Raw genomic sequence first — 19,778 nt, forward strand, 5'->3', positions numbered from 1 at the left:
CAGTGTTAGAATTCACACATTAAAATTTTATTTATGGGAGGCTTATTAGACTTAATTTTGACACCATGCACTTCTGACGCACGGTGCAGCCAGTGGTGGCAGAATTAGATGTTATGTTCACTGGAATTTACATGAGCCTTGTGTTTATTTACTTACCTACAATCAATTTGCAAAAGATTATGTAAAAGTTTTCATGCAAATTTTGCACCTGTGAGTAGTGCCTCAATTTCCAACACTCACAGGTCACTTTCTGAGAGTGAACATACTTCAAACCAGCTTACAATTAGTGTGAAATATAAAATCAAACCTCTCCAGATTTTCTTTAAATCCCACAATGTTAAGTTTTTATTTTATTTTAAATGTATTTTTATTGGTTTTATTCCTTTTTCATCATTTTATATCTTGTGTGCATTTCTCTCAGATTGTTTGTACTTATTACATTTGTTGTGTCTTATTATCAGCTTGTCAGTCTATTGCAGAGTTTAGCTTTAATGAGCCATATAACATCGGCCTTTTTAACAGAGCGAAAGCACAGGTGTAAATAATAAAATGAATGATGGCTGAATTCCATGAAGGGGACATATCGTGGTTTTTGTGATATTCTGTTATTTTCATACTGTTGTGATATCGGATATTAAACATGGTCAAAGTTCCAAAACTTGACGTGAACATATGTAAAAATGCTCCCTGGAAGCCAAAACCCAGGGCCTCAGTCTGCTTTGAACGCTTTGTTTGCAAAGTTACCTTCATCCTCGTGATGACGTCAGATTGTTCAGTCACGACCACAAACCGACGTCTGTTTTGTAGCCTCGTTGCTGACGTTGTTCACGTCGTCCGCTCACTTATTTTGGATCAGAATCTGACATGTTTCGAAGTTTCCATTTGGAGTAAAGAAGGAGAAAAAGAAGCTGCTACTACAGTTTGTTTACGTAGCCTCCCGAGCCGGAGGAAGCTTCCTGAAACTGACCAATCAGAACAGAGTGGGCTCATCGGGAGGCGGGTCTTAAAGAGACAGGAGCTAATACGACCTGTTTCAGACAGAGGCTGAACTGAGGGGCTGCATAAAGGACCAGTAGAGGATAAATAAAACCCCAGAATATAAACATATACCTGGAAATTTGCATGATACATCCACTTTAAATAAACAAGAGACATTGTTAATGTTATTAGCAACACCTGTGCTTTTCCTGCTATGACAAATCAAAATATTTGCTGTGGTAAAAGCCTTTATAAGATTATATACATTGAATAAGGACTTTGGCTAACATGAATCATTTTTATTTGTTTGGCTTCAGTATTATTAAGTCAGATATATCAAAGTTTCCAAGTCATAATTACAACCTGGATGTTAAAACTATTTTCAAGCATGAAACTGGTTATTACAACAACCTCCCCTCTATGAAATAAATGTAACATGATCTTGCTGGTTTTAACGGACATATGTTGAATGAGCGTGCACATATAGCATGTTATCAGCCAGAGCAGCATGCAGCAGTAAATAAAACACAGAGAAGATTAATCAATATTAACAACAACTTTGGTCAAAAGCAGGACTTTTCAGTCAGGACATAAAAATAAATAAAGCCTCAGATTAAGACGGAGGCATCTCTCTGCAAAATGCTGTGTGTTGACACTTAAAATAAACACTTTTACTTCCCTGATAAGAAACCGAACAATGTACCATTTCTTAACTTTTCTAGTAATAAACTGGCATATTTGGTCACTCAAAAATGTGCTGGTGTGGAAATACAATTTTCTTTCTAAATAAATTAATGTGAATAGTTACATGGAGTGAATTTGTTGTTTTCACGTTGATGTGCTGAAGCAGGAAAGTTTCTCTGTGCTCGCTTTAAAATCTGAGCACGATTTGTGACATCACAGCTTATTTGGAGCCAATTGTGGTCCAGTATGACCCTCAAACAAGCGTGATGTGGAGACTTGAAGCCTCCAGTTCACAAACACTGAGAATTAACTTTACTGTGAAGGAGGAGACATCTTGTGTCCAGCAGGAAAACTTCTTGCATATTCCCTCTTGGATTTTTACACGAGGGAGAACGAGGAGATGACATTTTAAGAATTTTTAACAAGGTAATTGAACATTTTTGTGCAAAAACATGAATTGTTAAGACATGTCTGGAGGACATATTTAAGTATTTACAGTGCAGCTGCTGGAAAAACACATTAATGAAAACCTCCCGTATCACACAAACATACACAATCAGAACAACATTATCATGTGCGTCCCATATATCCTGAGTGTTCCTCTTCCTCCTCTTCGGTCTCGCTGGATGAAGCGTGTGCAGTCCTGTTCTCGTATCCGCTCTCTTTAACCTTTTCTAGTCTGGGCTGCATTAATGTCACAGTCGTCTGATCATGTGACTCGGTTTCTGAGTCTGTGTGGCTCAAAGTCCATTTTGAGTCTGTGGGCAGGAGAGGCTCCCGATCAGACAGTTTCAAAAAGTCAGTAAACATATCCTGCTCCTCCTCCTCCTCCTCTTCCTCACTTACAGCCAGTGCGGCGACAGTGACTGAGAGGAGATTGATATTGCCGGAGGTGTGGCACGCTTCCTCCTTTTCCTTCATGTCCTCCTCCTCCTCCTCCTCACCTGTGACATCTCCCTGGACTAGAGTTTGACCCCCCTCAGACATGAAAGAAACCTCTGCCCCTTCATCTCTAGCCTCATATTGATCGAGCCCCTCCCGATCAAACTCTGCGTCCGCTTCCTCCACCTCAGCTGACAAACTCACTGACGCGGGCGCTGTGCTGTTCCCCGACACATCACGAGAGTCCTGACCGGAGCTTTCGTTTGAGGAAAGGCCGCCTCTGTCCATGTACTTGTATTTCTCTTCATCTTCCTCCTCTTCATCATCATCTTCTTCTTCTTCTTCTGCCTCACCTGAGTTAGTGGCCTTGGTGGCGGGATTTGGCGCTGTAGGGTTTTTGCTCTTGTTTTGTTTGTCCGTGTCTGGGATAACGGAGATCAGCTCAAGGAACGTCGTCTCCAGTGACAGGATCTGGCCTGGGATAAGAGCCGTCTACATTGGCAAAGACAGAGGAGGGAATAGAGAGGAAGAGAGGAAGATGAGAGTGAGACAGAGCACTAGATGAGTCAGAATTTTTCAAGTCTGTCTTAAAACAATAACCATGTCTCCAAATGAACAGTGAAACCTGTTTTTCTTGCTGTAATCATTCCTCCTGTTCACACTGACCATTAGAAGATCCCTTCATAATGACCTTACAATGGAAGTGATGGAGGACAAAAAAATTTTTATCTGAAGCTAATATGAAGCTTCAGCGTCCAAATGAGTCAAATCAAGTAGATATCTTTCAACGTTACAGTCTTTTTAGTGTCAAAGTTCCTCTTTTTGTTACTATACTTCCACCTGCAGCTCAACAGGGAAACACTGTCCGAGGAAACACAAAGAGGGAATTTGATGCTAAAAAGACTGTAAATGTGTCAGATATCCACTTGATATGACTAACTCAGACTGCTGAAGCTGAATAGAAGCTTCACATCAACTTTTAAATGACTGTGTGGACACACTGTGGATTTTATCCTCCATCACTTCCATTAAAAAGCACATTTGAAGGATCTTTTAATATCCAGTATGAACAGGAGGAATGATTACAGCGAGGAAAACCTCTTTCACTGCTCATATAGACACATGACTGCTGGTTTAAGACACACTGGAAATACTGTGAACTGTCCTTTATGTGCTTGAATCTCCTAACTATGTAATGTAGCTGATAATCACATTGAATTGCATTTTGTTTTTACGTCATAGTCCAGTCTGACATTGTGTACATGTTTGCCAATTTTTATTTGGGAGGGGTTGTTATTTTTCTCCAACATATCAGTATATCATGGTGGCGTTTTCTAGTAGCAGCTAATTTGACATTTTTCATGTCGATTGGATTAATACGCTAATCATTGTTTTCAATGAGTCATTCTGGTCTCAATCTCTAAATTCAGATCCTCTAATAAGTGTGCTGGTGGTCATTTTGGAAATTATAATCATTCCTCCTGTTCATACTGAGCTTTAGAAGATTCCTTCATAATGCTGCATCTATCTAAGTATATTATTCAAGTAAATGATCTCAGTACACAGACTGAACAGGCTGGCTGACGAGAACATGCAGAGTGCAGTTTATTTATGATTTCTGGGTACTGAAGTCCTTAAAGAGTCAGCTTTAATTTGAACTACTTCCTCCCTAAAGAAAGTGATTATAAAAGAGACTGTTAACAGTAAAGGCTGCTTTAAAACAATTTTGTTTTAAAAAGTGTCTAAAGGTGGCGAATAGCTTGCTGTTATATACAGCGGATGGCGAGACAAACAGGGATGACATCCACGGTGTTGTCCAAACAAATCTCACGCCAAACCTTTCATGTATGTTGCATTTTGAACTTTTTCACCTTCCTTTACAATTTCAACATCTACTTTTAGTAAAGGCAGAGTTTGTAACGGCTTAGATCAAGTGAGTCAAGAGTCTTATCAATTATGTTCACATGTCACTGAGAGTAATCTGGCTTTTGCAGAAACGTCAGTATTGATGTTTTTTTTTATGCCTACGAGTGTTTGTATGTAGGATCCTTTCCTCTGAGTTTATTAAACAGCTGTAGATAAGAACCATTTCACATCTTGAATTTTAGGATCTGAATATGACCAGGCCAATTTAAGCAACTCGATCTTTATGACTTGACTTTTAAGATCTGATTTGAGTTTATTGAATTTGAGCAATTTTAATATAGTTTTTGACTATTGGGTACTTGAAATTTCTATTTGAAATTGTGAACCCTGAAAATTGTATATACGGGAGATAACGTTTTGAAATTGCACAGCTTGAAAATGACTACTCTTTTTTTTTTTTAACGGTGAAATATTTCAGTGTTATAAATTCTGCTGTATTTAAATTGAATCATTGTGAAATACAGCAGTGATTGAACAAAAATTGTCAGACCATCACCAGATCAGCTTGATATGACTGTATTCTGATCACTTATTCAGATACAGAAATCATACTGGGGTAAGATCAGAGAACTCTGAGACAGATACCTCCTAATCTGTTCAGAAAAAAACAAAACTATTTTCATGACTAAACACCACCAAAGTTACATGAGAAAATGTTTTATTATGTTTTATAATGTTTTCGCTTTCTTGCCAGATTTAGATAAAAAGATGTCAGTATGGTAACTATGACACTGCTACCAGCAGTTAGCTTAGCTTAGCATAAAGACTGGAAACAAGGGGAAACAGCTAGCCTCACTCTGTCCAACGGTGACAAAATCTGCCTTCCAGCACCTCTAAAGCGCTCTCATTAACACATAATAACATTCATTTAATTAATTTAATCCGTACAAAAACAAATTGTAAGAACAACACAGAGGTTAGATTGATTGAAAGAAACAAACACATACGTGTCTTACAATTAGTGCTCTGGGCAGAGTCTCCAGTTTACACAGGAATCCGGTGTAGTGGAGGCAAAGCATGAGGCTCATCAGGGCACAGATCGCCAAAAACAGAAGAACACCACCTATACCTAAAATAACATCGACTGAACACCCACCCACACACACACACACACACATACACATAAACACATACACAGTAATGAATTCTTCAGTCTGATAGTGTTACTGCTTTGCTCTGCCTATTTACTTCTCTGAACTATGTAACTAAAAGTGTCACCAACATGTAGGGCTTTATCTTCGTGCAGGCGCACGGCAGGAAGAGCAGCTCTGCACTGGTGAACTGGCATTTTCCGGAGGTTGCACTGATGTTATTTCCTGGCTTTCATAACTTTCATTTCCCATAAATCCTCTCCAGGCGTCTCCATCAAGTAAAAAGCACCAAGTAACTGGAGACAACCAGTGAGTGAGTGTGAGCTTTCATTTAAATGAGTCAGGCCAAAGCACCGCCTGGAGCGACATACTGCCAGTTTACGTAGCACCAAGAGGTTTAAACAGATGACTGTTTTGTTCCCAGATTGTCAGTAGTCATTTCCAATAATTTGCCTATAAAAAGAGACTAATCTACCTGAATTAAAATGTTTAAATTATATCAACTTAAGAAATAAAAAAGAAATACAACATTCAAAATACTTGACACCATTGTTAATTTGCTTATCACACTACAGTGGTATTTAACTGCACATGCTTATTGTGTGCATCATTGTGCTGCCAAACAAAATTGTGCACCTATTATGCACGAAAACATTGTGACTTTCAGATCCTCAACATGTCCAGAAACGTCAGTTCAGCTAAAGAAGAGACACAATCTGTCTTGGTTGTATATTTGGGCTGCTGTATTCACATTTGAAACTCTGCATGTCCTGAGCAATAATATGTGTCCTTTAAGAAATAATACTCCACAGGATTCACAACATGTTGGTGCATCATGACTTGTGTTTAAAGCAGGTGAAAGTAAGTAATTTGACTGACTAAAATTGTCATAACCTCCAGCACCGCGTACTTGACGGCGCTTCATGCCCCTTGATTCACGAAAATAGAGCCCATAAACCTTATCTTCATAAAAACACCACAACACTGTCACAACTGGGGCTGCAAGTAAAAATCATTTTCATTATCATTTTGTTTACAAAATGCCAGAAAATGGTGAAAAAGAGCTCAAGGTGACAACAGTCCAAAAACATCCGGTCCAAAGATATTCATCATTATCATGTTTGACACATAAAAGCATCAAATTCTGACTACAACAATTATTTGATTATTAAAATAGTTGCTGATTAATTTTCTGTTGATTGATGAACTGACTGATTGTTGCAGCTCTGAAAAGATCGTCTCACCTCTCCTCTGTTCCTCGATGCTTGTGAAGGTGCAGGTCCAAGCTGATGACTCAATGTTTTTGTTCAGATTACTCTCTAAACGCACCTTTACACAGTACTCCTGGCCCTTCTGTAAGTTTTCAAGAGTGAAATTCTTTCCTTCCCGGGTGTAGTTTTTCTGCAGATCAATAGAGAAATAAATTGGTTAAAATTATTTACATTACGTGTACGTTGTTGGATTTAAAACCTTGGTTTGGCCCTGGGGAAACATTTTACTTTGACATCTGTAGGATCACAAAAATACCTGTGAAGATACCATCAGCTGCTGGATAACAGGCAAGAAATAAAGCTTTTACTGTTTCCTTAATGCTTGCAAACTATATGTGTGTAAGATACAGAGTGCTGAGGGAAGAGGTAACACAATTTCCACTCCAAAGAGGCAAAGCTGCTGTAGAAGCAGAAATAATCATATTGTGTTGTATTAAACCTGAAAGGCCGAGAGATAAACGATGTAGGTCATACGAGTAATTAGCATGTAGACAACATTGCCTCAGATGGTCTGTGCAGCATTCAAGAGAGCAAACTGAGAATCAAAAACAAACAATAAACAAAACAAAACATTTTAAAGTAAATCAAACTGAGTCTAATACTGCATAAATATCCATTATCAGCTAATTATTTCTGCCTCTGGAGAAGCTTTGCCTTTGGAAAATATTTGGTTCAATAGTTGTGTTTATATAACATATGCAGGTTTACAAGACTTAAATTAAATTTAATATTTCATATGAAGATCATCATATACTGTACAATACAGAATCATTGGAAGAAATTTGTGGTTTGACATAAGAGTGAAATTGATTTCTCACCTCTGCTTCATTAGGTTTCTTCAAAGAGACGGTGAAGTGTGGAAGAGGATAGAATTCCTCAATGTTCTTGTGCAGAGAAATGTTGACCTGGATGCAGTCACCACATCCAGTCAGTGACACTTTTGGAGGATCTATTTTGGCTTGTGACAAGAAGAAAACATATTTCTAAATTTAGGAAATTCTTGATACACTCAAACATTTAAGTGTCAAAAAGGCTGTGCTGTGAAATTGGGCTCCTGACTGTTGTTTTAAGACACACTTGAAAAATTGTGAACCCGTCCTTTAAGGCAGAGTTGTGCTTTGAGCTAACAGCTAATGTCAGCATGCTAACATGCTCACAATGACAATGTTAACACAATGCTGTTTAACAGGTATACTGGTTTCCATGTTAGTTTGCTAACATATGCATAACTTTGTCCAACACGTTGGACAATTATGTCAGTTAGTCAATAAGATTCATCTTCTGGGGAACATGAACATCTGCACCAAATTTCATGGCAGTCCATCCAATAGTTGTTGAAATATTTCAGACTGGACCAAACAAATATTTCCATCCATGGAGACACAGTAAATATTAGGGCTGCAACTAACAATTTCCAAATAATCAATTAATCATTGGCTTTATAAAGTGTATGAAAATAATGAAAAATGCCAGTCACGCTTTCCCAGAGCCAAAGATAATTGCTTGTTTTGTATAATCACTAGTCCAGAACAGTATTTTCTATTTGCAATGACCTTATCTGTCAGCAATTCATAATATAATGTTGTTCTTTAAATCTAAGGCAACAAGTATGTAACTCAAAAGAGACTCATGTTGACTTACTGTCTTTGAAAGGACTGAAGGGGACTTTAGGGGACTTTGGAGACAGGGTTTGGTTGTAGGAAGCCTGGACGGTCAGGTAATACGAACAGTAACTATCTAGATCCAGCTTCAATGATGTCTCCGTTGTGTTCTGTGAAAGCTCCTTTTTGTCCCCGTTCAACCTGCACCAAGAAACAAGAAACAGAGCTCAAACTTCTTGCTTCATCTTTTGTAGTGCTCTCAGTTTGGCAGGAAAGATACAATATAATATAGATAAGATTACAGATCACAGATATGTCGTATTTGTAATTAAGAAGAAAGTGCAGTATAGAAATCCCAATATTTAAGATCATTTTTGATGTTTTTTCATCATAGAGAACTGTCAAGTTCATTATCAAACTGTCAAATGTCCCATTCAATATACATCATTCAATCAATTCTTTACTAACCAAATTTAAGGGATCCTTCTCAAAATGTTAAAAAACAAATATCAGCTGATATATTCAGATTTTTTTCAATTTAGCATCAAATCTACAGTATTTCTGTTTACGTTGTATACAAATACTGTGAATCCACAGATTTACAGATAGTAAAAAATATGTTAAACATAAACTAAAATAATGCATACATGTAAAATAATGCAGTCTAATGTCAACTTCTCAAATACATCCATACATTTTTGAGCCGAAATCTGATCTGAAATATGAGCGTGGACAACGCAAACAACAAATGGAAAAACCTTAGCAACAACCTTAGCAACCAAGGCTACGAGACGGACAGCCGTTTATGGGCATGTGCAATGAGACGACATCAAATGTGTCCCTTAAATCATCATATAATGAGCAATGAAACATAAAAATGGACTTTGTCTTCAGTCTCACCCAAATCTGTCTTTTCTTTTCAGGGAGAGCAGTAGACCTGCCTGTTTCTGCAGCTGATGCTTTTAGTTGACTTTTAGATAAATTCTGCTTCACATGAGGCTCCACACTGTAGTTGTTTTTCATCAGACAATGTCCTGGATTTAAGTTTGTACTGAACACCGACAGACCGCCGTTCTTTGTACATCAATAACGTCAAACCACAGATAAAGTTAGCGACTAGTTGGTGAACATAGTGGAGCATTTAGCAGCTGAAGAGCCAGATATTTTTCTCAATGCAGCTTCAAAACAACTTACAAATACATAGTTTGACATTAGGGATGCACGATATTTTGCCAATATCCGATATGCCGTTATTTCTAACTCATTGTGGCCGATGCCGATACCGATATATGCACATATTTTTTTCCAGATGGCTGAGGAGACTATTACGCATGCAAGCATTGATTGTACTAAGTATAATCAAGAAAGACAATATATGAAGGAAGAACTCAGGAAGACTGGAGTTCAGGAGCTCAGCATTAAAACTTTAATGAACCTGCCAAGTGGGAGGAGCAGCAGTTTTCTTTGAGTTTATTAGACAGACAGGATTAATGTGGAGGATTTAATCTCTGGTCCACACTCCGGAGCAGAAGGTGGCGGTAGTGTACCTAATACGCTGGTTGCCAACCGCTATTATAAACCAAAAAGAAGAAGTTTTTTTTTTCCAAACTGTTCCAAACAGAGTGGTGCATCCTGGCAGCCGAAGTGTTTCCTATCTGTGCAGCCGAACATAGCAGCTCCTCCGCGGACTGTTTCTCCCTGACAGTCCCGGTGTTTCCTCCGCAGGCTCCACTTCACTCAAGCTGCCCATCAGATCAGCTGCTTCTTCCCACTTTAACCTGAATAACAAACTGGGGCTCAGCGCTCCAGTTGGATCCACACGGAGAGCCGGGGCTAACGTTAGCTGACAGGCTAGCGGAGCGTTAGCCGCAGCATGACCAGAGGGAACACAGCCAACTAGCCTCCCAGCTAACGTTAGCCCCGGCTCTCTATGTGGATCCAACCGGAGCACCGAGCCCCGGTGGGAAGAAGCAGCGGGTCTGACGGGAGGCTGAGTGAAGTGCAGCCTGCGGAGGAAACACCGGGACCGTCAGGGTGACACAGTCCATCAAGGGAAGCATAGTCAGGCAGCACAGGGGAAGGCGACATATCGGCCTCTCATAATTGGCAGAATTCGCAGATGCCGATATTTCATTTTAGAGCTTTTATAGGCCGATACCGATGACGTGCTGATAATATCGTGCATCCCTATTTGACATTTTAAAGTCTTAGTATTTGCCTCATACAGCTGGGCACTGGAGTTTTTCTCGAACGTTACTCAAACAGGAAGAAATAGTGCTCCTGGAAATTTGTTGGGGACTATTTTCAGCGGTGGATTAATAAACATTTGGTGCTCCTAGTGAGTATTTCGAGCAGCAGGACGGTGTTGTGTTTTTAATAGTTTGTGGACAACAACGGAGGTCTACAGCACAAAGGAAGAAGATATATCAGGTTTTCATGCACACACAATTCTTGTTAGTAGGATTAATTCATTGTTGGTTTGGGTGTTTTCTGGGATTTCTTGTCAGGAAGAAAAAACAATTTCTTAAGACAGGAAGCAGGTAAACTGGTGAGCTAGCTGACATTATCGAAACACATTATCATATTATCAGTCCCGAGATAAATCCAGCAATTACATAAATTGTGTATTTTGTAAAAGCAGGCAAATGCAATTAGTGATACAAGGACTGTCTTATCTGTTCTAGGAAAGGAATGTGAACCACAATGACTAAAACAACAAAAGATGTGTTAGATCATCTGAAACTGAAACACCTCACATCAGACGCACATGCAGAAACACCCAAACCGCATTCACATAGCTATTTTTTCAGAGTGGTCGAATCATCAGTTCCTTAAAAAGTACCAGCCGGCCTCTGTGTGGTCACAGCTGCATTGTATGTGAGATGCAAAACTAGATGCTAATGGATGGAAACAAAACATCACAGTGAGACAATAGCTTCTGACACGTTAAAACAATACAGAGGTTAAAGAGAGGAAAAGTACCACAAAGTCAGATATTCCATCAAAGTAGACACTCGAGAGCGTGAGACCTGGAGTTCAGAGAGGCTGATTAAAACTGATTTAAAGATGACAAATTCACACTGAAAAGAGTTAAATGATTTAGATTTTTTGTAATACGCTTTTGTTTTTATGTGCTATTTTGAAATAATCCATACAAAATAGGCAAATGTCCTATGACTTTGTAATTTTTGAGTGTGTAATGATAGCTGTTAATGTTGGACTAAAACTACAGGATTATGAAGTTCACACTAACTTACATTTCCAACAAGATTCCGTTTTTATTTGACCTAATTAATTGTACATTCACTGTACATACAACATAACAAAATCAAATGTTTAGCTTTGAATATGCAGTCAGTAGCAACCTCCCTCATTACCACCACTGACCCATGAACCCAAAAACTGCTCAGTGGCAGCAGGTCAGACTGTGGTTGTACTGAGAAACTTCCAGGTGTGAATGTTTAACTGCGTGAATGTGATCACAGCATTCCTGCAAAAGAGAAGCTGCTTCTCACTGAACCTTCCCTCAATAAATAATGGTGGGTAATAATGGTAGAGTACAAAAACATGCCGACCCACCCCCACAAACACCTCATAAACCTCGGGACATCTTTTTTCTTCAAAGGACAAACAGGGTTTATTACAACTCAGGAATCCCCGCTAAGAGTTGGATCTTGGGTGGAAACTGTTTTGTCACTTTCTGTTTCTAAGGTCAAGAATCAACCGTCGAGCTCAACTTGAGTTTTTGTGTCAGTAGCTCTGCCATCAGTTACATGTGATAAGATAACACTGCACTCACCACACACGAAATATAACCCAAGTTGTAATAATCATTTTCCTTTAATCGGATCTCCCATAAAGGGACTGCAGGGAGCTGTCACTTTACACGATGCTCTAAACAACTTGCTATTGCTTTGTAATTATTTTGTTATTATTGTCCACATGTGCATCTCACCAAATATGACGAGCTAATTACAACCTTTAGTTAACGAACACATGGCAATTCACAGAAATGAATAATAATGAATAAGATGGAGAGGGAACGAGGAAAAAAGTGCTCAAAGCAAATATTGAATTTATCTATTTTTTTTCTCTTTGCTGCATTTTGTATGAAGTTAATTGATAAATAAAAACAATTTATAGCATTATGTTTATAAGCATCCAGCAACAGTGCTGTATATGAACTTAATGATCAACTTTAGAGGGCAAACATACAATCTGTTCTGTTCGAGATGCTTCTGCACTTTCACACTTCCCCTTTTTCTCCACAGCCTGCTCACTGGTCACACGGAACATTATTTATAGAAATGTCTCCTGACAAGAACTTACAGCATTATGTCTCCTCACTTAACTTTTAGTACCTAAAACTTTTGCACAGTACTGTATATATTAGCATATCCAGTCAAAAGTTTGGACTCACGTATCCATTCCCTTGAATGAGAAAGTGTGTCGAAACTTTTGACTGGTAATGTGTTTTGTTTTATTTATTTTTTTTTTGGTTGCAAAAAGCAATTTCATAAATAAAATTAATAGATTAAAAGAAAAAAAAAGATACATTATGCAAAAATAAACAAAAATCCTAAATATTGTGATGTTTACACTCATATAAATCCTGCAGGTTGTTCGGTTTCATGGAGAGAGCTCATGTTTTAGGTCAGTGGTTCCCAAACCTTTTTGGCTTGGGGACCCCATAAAATAAAGCAAAGTCTACCCGGGACCCCTCGTCACATGTTGCATTGTAATGAAAGAGAACTTATTTTATTTTGTTTAAGCTTTCAGATTGTTAAGCAGATAAAATACAGTAATTCAAAATTCACAATAGGTAAAGCAAAAATTAGAGGAAAGCTTGGAAAAGAAATTGTCAGAAATTTTCTGTTTTCCTATCCTGTTCTACAGATCTACAGATAATAATCTACAGATTATTTTCTCAATTAATCGATTATCCTGTAGTGAATTTCTTCAGTAAGCTTGTTTTGTCCGACCAATATTCAGAAAGATAAAGATTTTAAATTTACAGTCACATATGACAAAGAAAAGCAGCAACGCCTCTCATTTGAGAAGTTGAAACTCGAGAATGTTTGACCTTTTTGTTTGAAGAAAAAGACTGAAATGATTAATCGATTATCAAAATAATTGCAGATTATTTTTCTGTTGATTGTCAGTTTAGGCTTTTTACAAGATGGCAGTACCTGCTCTGCTGTTACGTCTTGCGCTGTTGTCTATAGTTTATGTCAGGAAAGCATCATGTCTACAGAAATACATCACTCCATTTGGCGATTTGGGAATATCTGCATACATTCCAGAGGATATACTGGATGTAAGCGACCCTGGATCACCACTCTGGGGAAATACACCTAGCACAGGGAGACGGAGAACTCAACAACCCAACAGTCCTTCATCACTATTGCTCTCCTGATCTTGGATTCATCAGTTTGAAATACAGATCATATTATCTCCTGAGAGAATTCGCTTCACTTGTATTAGTTGGCGTTTATTCCACCACAAGCGAACACTAACACAGTCATTAGTGAACTCTCGCAACATATCTCCTCTGTTGAAAAGTCCGACCCTGACACATCTCTCATCGGGTTGGATGATTTTAATCATATGAACTTGTCCCTCCAACTTCCCAACTACAAATAACAAGTCAGTTGCCACAGCAGAGAAAACAAAACATTGGATCACTGTTACAACTTGATTGTAGATGCTTACCGTCCATTCCCAAGGGTTCCACACACGGTGTCACTCCTCAAACCGAAATACAGACAAAAGCTTAAATCCATTACGAAAACAGCCAAATCTGATGACACTGAAACGCTACAAGGGAGCTTTGAATGCACTGATTGGAATATATTTAATGCAGCTTGCGACTCCCTCGATGAACTCACTGACACAGTGACATCATGCATCAAGTTCTGCCAGGAATTTTTCAATAGCAATAAAAAACCCTGATTCTCCAAAGAATTACGCCTGCTACGCAAAGACAAGAACTGTGCATACAAAAGTGGAGACAGGGATCAATACATCGCAGCCAAATAAATTGCTTGCTGCAATAAGAAAAGCTAAGTCCAGCTATGTAACGAAATTGGAACAACAAGGAACAATGATTTCAGATAAGCTTCATGAAAGTATTTGAGCAGATCATTCTGTCATACTTGAAATCCTGCACCTCCCCTCTCATGGACCCGTATCAATTTGCATACCAAGCCAACCGGTCTGGTGAGGATGCACTCAGCATAGCAATCCACCATGCCTTGCAACACCAGTGCATGTGACGCCCACACATGCACTGTTAATTCCATCAACCCACACAAACTCTTTACCATAATCTTGGACATGAGCGTTGACCCAGTCATATGCCACAGGGTTCGGAGTTTCTGTGTTCTCTCCCGCTGGCTCTTATTACTGTACACCCACCACCCACTTTACATCCAAGGACAGTTCTAGGAAAACAATCAAATACGCAGATGACACAACGATTGTAGGCCTCACCTCCAACAATGATGACATCCAGTACTGCACTGATGTGACCCAAACTGTCACTTGATGCACAAACAATGATCTTCTGCTTAATACAGCCAAAACCCAGGAAGTCATTATTGACTGCATGCCGAATCCCAAAATATCCATAAAAATAAATGGAGACCCAACCACCATCACTGACTCTTTTAAATTCCTCAGAACACACATTAGCAACAACCTGAAGTGGAAAGCGAACACTGAGCACATCGTTGCAAAAGCTCAACAACGACTTTACTTTCTTAGACAGCATCGACTTCTCATTCTGTTCTACTCAGCCATCATGGAGTCCATCATCACATCCTCTACTACAGTATGGTACGGCAGCATGGACAGTCAAACGTGGAAAAAACCACAGCGGATTGTCAACAAGGCATCCAAAATCATAGGCAACCCACTCCCCTCAGTTCAATCTCTACATACTCATTGAACTATCAAACAACCTGCCTACCTACCTAATCTTTGCAGCTCTAGTTACTCAATCTGTCCTTGGTTACTGTTGCTATATTGATACCTTTCAACAATTTGGCAAAAAAAGGAAGCCGAACCTCTCAAATATTAAATGCCGTCTAAACACAAGTAACTGTTCAAGAACTTTGCCCAGAATAAAAGAAAGAGAAACAAGACTTGTAGTGTAGTTTGTAAAAAAAAAAAAAAAGGATTAATCATGAATCTGACTAAACATGTCATGATAACTTTGGCAACGGTGGCACTCGACTGGGCAAGCTCAGATTTACAGAGAAGCGTCTGCTGGGAGATTCCCTCGTGCCTGAAGAGGAAATCGCACCAGAGATTCAGCCAACAAGATGGTGGACAGGGGAAATTACCTCTTGACGACTATGTACTGTGTTCCTGGGGGGGTGCCGGGCCCAGGGTCCCAACGCAGGATGTGATTAAAGTTGACAGATTTCACAGAAACATTAACTGGAGCAGGAAGGGAACCTTGCACTGTGAAACCAAAAAAGAACATGTGATGCAAGGTACAAAGACACACCTTTATGACTCCTATTCACTGATTACAGACTGTGGGCGTGTTGAGGAGAATGATATCTGAGGAATTTACAAATAAGGAATTGTAACTGAGTGAACTTGGTGTACTCACCTGAATCAAGAAGAAACACTACATAAAGAGTGAGAAAGAAACACTTCATCCTTTCGTACTCATATAGCAGCAGATAGTGTCTCATCCTTCACAGGCTGCATTGTTCCTATAAAAAAACCAACAGAAAAATACTCCTCAAACTCCTCATATTCAAAAAATTCATTTTTATAAACTGGCTTTTAATCATTGTTTTTCTTTTTGTTTGATTCATTTGTTTATTATTATTTAAAAAACAATTAGAGACTAATGCACATGAGAAATAAAAATGAACTTATTACTAATAGATTTAAAAGCCAAAAACTTGTTTTTGAAAAGTGCTGTATAAATAAAGGTTATTTTTATTATATTCAACATGAACTTTTCTTTTGAAAGAATAACCAAATGTCTTCAGTTCTTTTGTTTAAAATAATGCTTTTCTCTCATATTCTTATAACTATATAAGCAGTATGTTACTGTTGTAGCTGCTGGAGGTGGAGCTAGTTTGAATTACTTTATATACAGATAGTTTAGTCCAGTGGTTCCCAACCTAGGGGTCGGGCCCCTCCAAAGGGTCAGCAGATAAATCTGAGGGGTCGTAGAGTAGAAAGTACAATATTTCCCTCTGAAATGTAGTGGAGTTGAAGAATAAAGTAGTATCACATGGAAATACTAAAATAAAGTACAAGTACCTCAAATTTGTACATTTACTTGAGTAAATGTACTTGCTTTCCACCACTGACCTGATTTACGGAAAAGATAAGTTGGCTCATTTCTTAAAGCTGACATAATAATTACTTTGTTCCATGTGATAGTTTAATTGGCATAATATCAAACACAATGACGTGTTTACTGACATAAAGTACAAACAGTGCTTTTCTGAAGAAGTTATGACTGGATTTAGCTCTTATCAATAGTGTCCTGACAATAATAACCGGTCAGTCAGTCTACTCACATTTACTGGCTGACTGATATATTAATTAACTGATCAGCACTCACAGCCTGTGATAGTCCGTTTAACTGTCGAAGAAAGAGTCAGTCACTCCGTGGTTAGAGACGTTTCCTCCTGTTGTCAGTCACTAGTGAAGACTTTCAGTATGATCATGAACCACACTGACTGTTGACTGTCTGACTGCTGTAGATAAAAACACCCATACTTCCGGTGTCACCTTCAAAGTAATAGTCCTACTGACAAACGCTTACTACAGCAACTTTACAGGGAACATCCTTTACTTTTTCTGGTTTCTGTCATTTATATACTGTACAGCTGATGTTCATATACAACAATAATAAAACTATAGAACAATTAAGAATAACATCAACCGCAGCCTGTAGATTTTTCATGTGTGGCAAAAAATTATTCCCATGTCACATGTTTTGTGTTTGTAGAGAAATTTAAAACAATCCAATAAAATTGTTGTGCTTTGAGTTAACTGCATATATGCGTCAAATTTAGTAAAAACTGTTGTTCTGGGGAGATGATCTTATAGAGAACAATGTGTGCTCACAAAAGCATAATAACCCTGAACAAAGGAAACTCCTCAGTTGATACAAAAATGTACAATAGGGCATTGTGTCTCCCCCTACAGTAAGTGATGGTCAGTTAAACTCTCAAACATGCAAGAATATTCCCTTTAACCTATGAGAATATTCACTCTGGACTTGAGGTATAGATGTGCCAACCTGTCCAAGTGGCGTGTAGGAAGAAAAAAACATCAGCTCATTTTCATATACATCAACAGGGAATAATTTCCTTGTTCCTGCACTGTTGGATCTACTGGCCTGAGTTGTTTTTTATTAAAACATTCGGCAAGTTACTGAATGTCTCATTAAAAAATATTTACCCCAAATATCCAATCTTGCAGAACAATATTTATTGGTAGTGACTGCAGCATTATTAAATGTTTTATGGTTATGTTTAGGCATCAGCTGCATTTGGTTTTTAAAGTTAGAGAAAGATAAAAAATTGTTGCACCTCACTGTTGTCAGGCATTTAATAGATCATTTGAAAATAATTGTCAGATTTTATTCATAGTGAACATGATGGGTGGTTGCAGCCCTCTATGACACATATTTTCTACACCATTATCTGAAATTATACACAGCATACCTCACCGCTCTTATTGTGAAGGCATGATCAGCTGACTTCCTGTGTGCTAGTGAGTGTCCACTTACCAAACGTCACTCGGTGTTTTCCAGCAGAGCTGCGTGTGTTGCTGTTTTATCAAAAACCCACTAGAGGGCGCTGAGAGAAAAGGAAAACAGACGTGAACGTGACTTCCTGTAAATCCATTACATAAGCTGTTTGTAGAGTGACTCAGTGCTTCATGAGAGAGAATCAGATCTCTGGAATATTAGAGTATTCCTGCAGGGATGCATGTTGGTCCTGAAGGACTCAAACAGGTTCACGGGTCTGTTATTTTAATGAACTGTTACCTTTATTTTACACATGATGGCAGCGATGCTCCTGAATAAAACAGTTGTTGTTTCACATATTTTTCCATCTTAAAACAACAGTCTGGAGCCCAGATGAAGATGTTTTTCTTGCTGTAATCATTCCTCCTGTTTATACTTAACATTAGAAGAAATCACTTTTAATCATTTTATCTTACCTGCAATAAATTATTACATGCTTTATGGATTATAAATTCAAGGATTTTAATTAAATGGTTAATAACATTTTCTTTGAATTGATTGTTGTCAAAGCAGGAAACTTTATTTTTACAGCAGTTTTCTCAACAAAGTTACAAAGCGCTTAACAGAAAGAAAGAAACAAAAGAATTAAAAACAGAAGATGAATAAAATGAATATAAACTGTCAGAAGTGGGATAATAAAACAGCAATATATCAAACATTCAAAAAATCTGCCCGATAAAAGAATGTTTTAAGAAGAGATTTAACAGACACTAAAGATGTTTCCTGTCTGACTTTTCCACAGCTCGGAGGCTCTAACAGCAAACGCCCGATCACCTCCAGTCACCAGCCGAGACCTGAATAACCAGCAGAGCCTCGTCCACCCGTCTAAATGGATGTTCAGGCACATAGAGGGTCAATAAGTCCTTGATGTAACTTGGAGCAAAGCCATTTAATGATTTAAAAGTGATATGTGGAAAAGAAATAGACAAAAGAAATGAAACATCCAGCTGCTGCACCATGATTAGGACCACATCTGCACATACGCAGTTAACATATTACTGTTTATGAGAGAGAAATCAGATTTTCAACACTATTATCTGAAGTTATTCTGCACACAGAATGTCTCACTAGCCAAATGTCACTCGGTAGTTTCCAGCTGTCCTTTTCTTGCATGTTTTTAAATGTATAAATGTAAAGTTAATAGTTTTTTTTTTTAGTTACTACTACTACTACTTTGTGGAAATATCCGACATTCTCCTTTTAAGATTTGATCGGCTGTATGATTTATTTTTTTTCCTCAAAGGAGAAAAAGAGGACGAGACTTGCAGAGCAGATACGTAGCAGAAAAAAAAAGAAGTTATATCATTTTTCTGCTCTTCCCTTAGTGAAAGTTGCTCTCAGTGTTTTCATGAGTAGGTATTTAACAATAACCCTGATTATTTATTCTTAATATCAGTGTTTTCTTCTTTGCTTCTTAGGGGAAGTTTGTTTAAGGAAGTTTGTTTAGGTATTGTATTGTGATGAGTAAGAGGAACTATTATTATAACACATAAAGTATTGTTTCACAATCAGCTTTCATATTATTATTATTAGTATGATTATTATTATTAGT

At 38.1% G+C, this 19,778-nt stretch overlaps 1 protein-coding gene across 4 annotated transcripts; it reads right to left on the reverse strand.

The window, feature by feature from the left end:
* Window positions 1-1,262: 1,262 nt before the first annotated feature.
* LOC137192298 (interleukin-10 receptor subunit beta-like) lies at window positions 1,263-17,186 on the reverse strand. Of its 4 annotated transcripts, none has more exons than XM_067602866.1 (8): window positions 17,030-17,186; window positions 16,055-16,160; window positions 15,780-15,900; window positions 8,474-8,634; window positions 7,651-7,790; window positions 6,806-6,962; window positions 5,427-5,554; window positions 1,263-3,036 (listed from the first exon to the last, which is right to left on the reverse strand). In XM_067602866.1, exons 2-8 carry the CDS (start codon window positions 16,137-16,139, stop codon window positions 2,233-2,235), a joined length of 1,596 nt encoding a protein of 531 aa, XP_067458967.1. In that variant the 5' UTR covers window positions 16,140-16,160; window positions 17,030-17,186; the 3' UTR covers window positions 1,263-2,232. The 4 variants fall into 4 exon arrangements, with proteins under 4 accessions (XP_067458967.1, XP_067458965.1, XP_067458966.1 ...); XM_067602864.1 differs by having other exon boundaries at window positions 5,418-5,554; XM_067602865.1 differs by having other exon boundaries at window positions 5,418-5,554; window positions 16,986-17,166.
* Between the last annotated feature and the right edge of the window lie 2,592 nt (window positions 17,187-19,778).

This window comes from Thunnus thynnus, chromosome 11, assembly GCF_963924715.1.
Source record: "Thunnus thynnus chromosome 11, fThuThy2.1, whole genome shotgun sequence".
Classification (NCBI taxonomy): domain Eukaryota; kingdom Metazoa; phylum Chordata; class Actinopteri; order Scombriformes; family Scombridae; genus Thunnus; species Thunnus thynnus.

Excerpts from the sequence above, each read along its gene's own strand:
- LOC137192298 (XM_067602864.1), bottom strand. The coding sequence starts at position 16,139 with ATGAGACACTATCTGCTGCTATATGAGTACGAAAGGATGAAGTGTTTC. Across the intron at positions 15,901-16,054 it reads AGTGTTTCTTCTTGATTCAG|TGCAAGGTTCCCTTCCTGCT; the intron begins GTGAGTACACCA and ends TTGGTTTCACAG. Across the intron at positions 6,963-7,650 it reads AGAAACCTAATGAAGCAGAG|AAAAACTACACCCGGGAAGG; the intron begins GTGAGAAATCAA and ends ATTGATCTGCAG.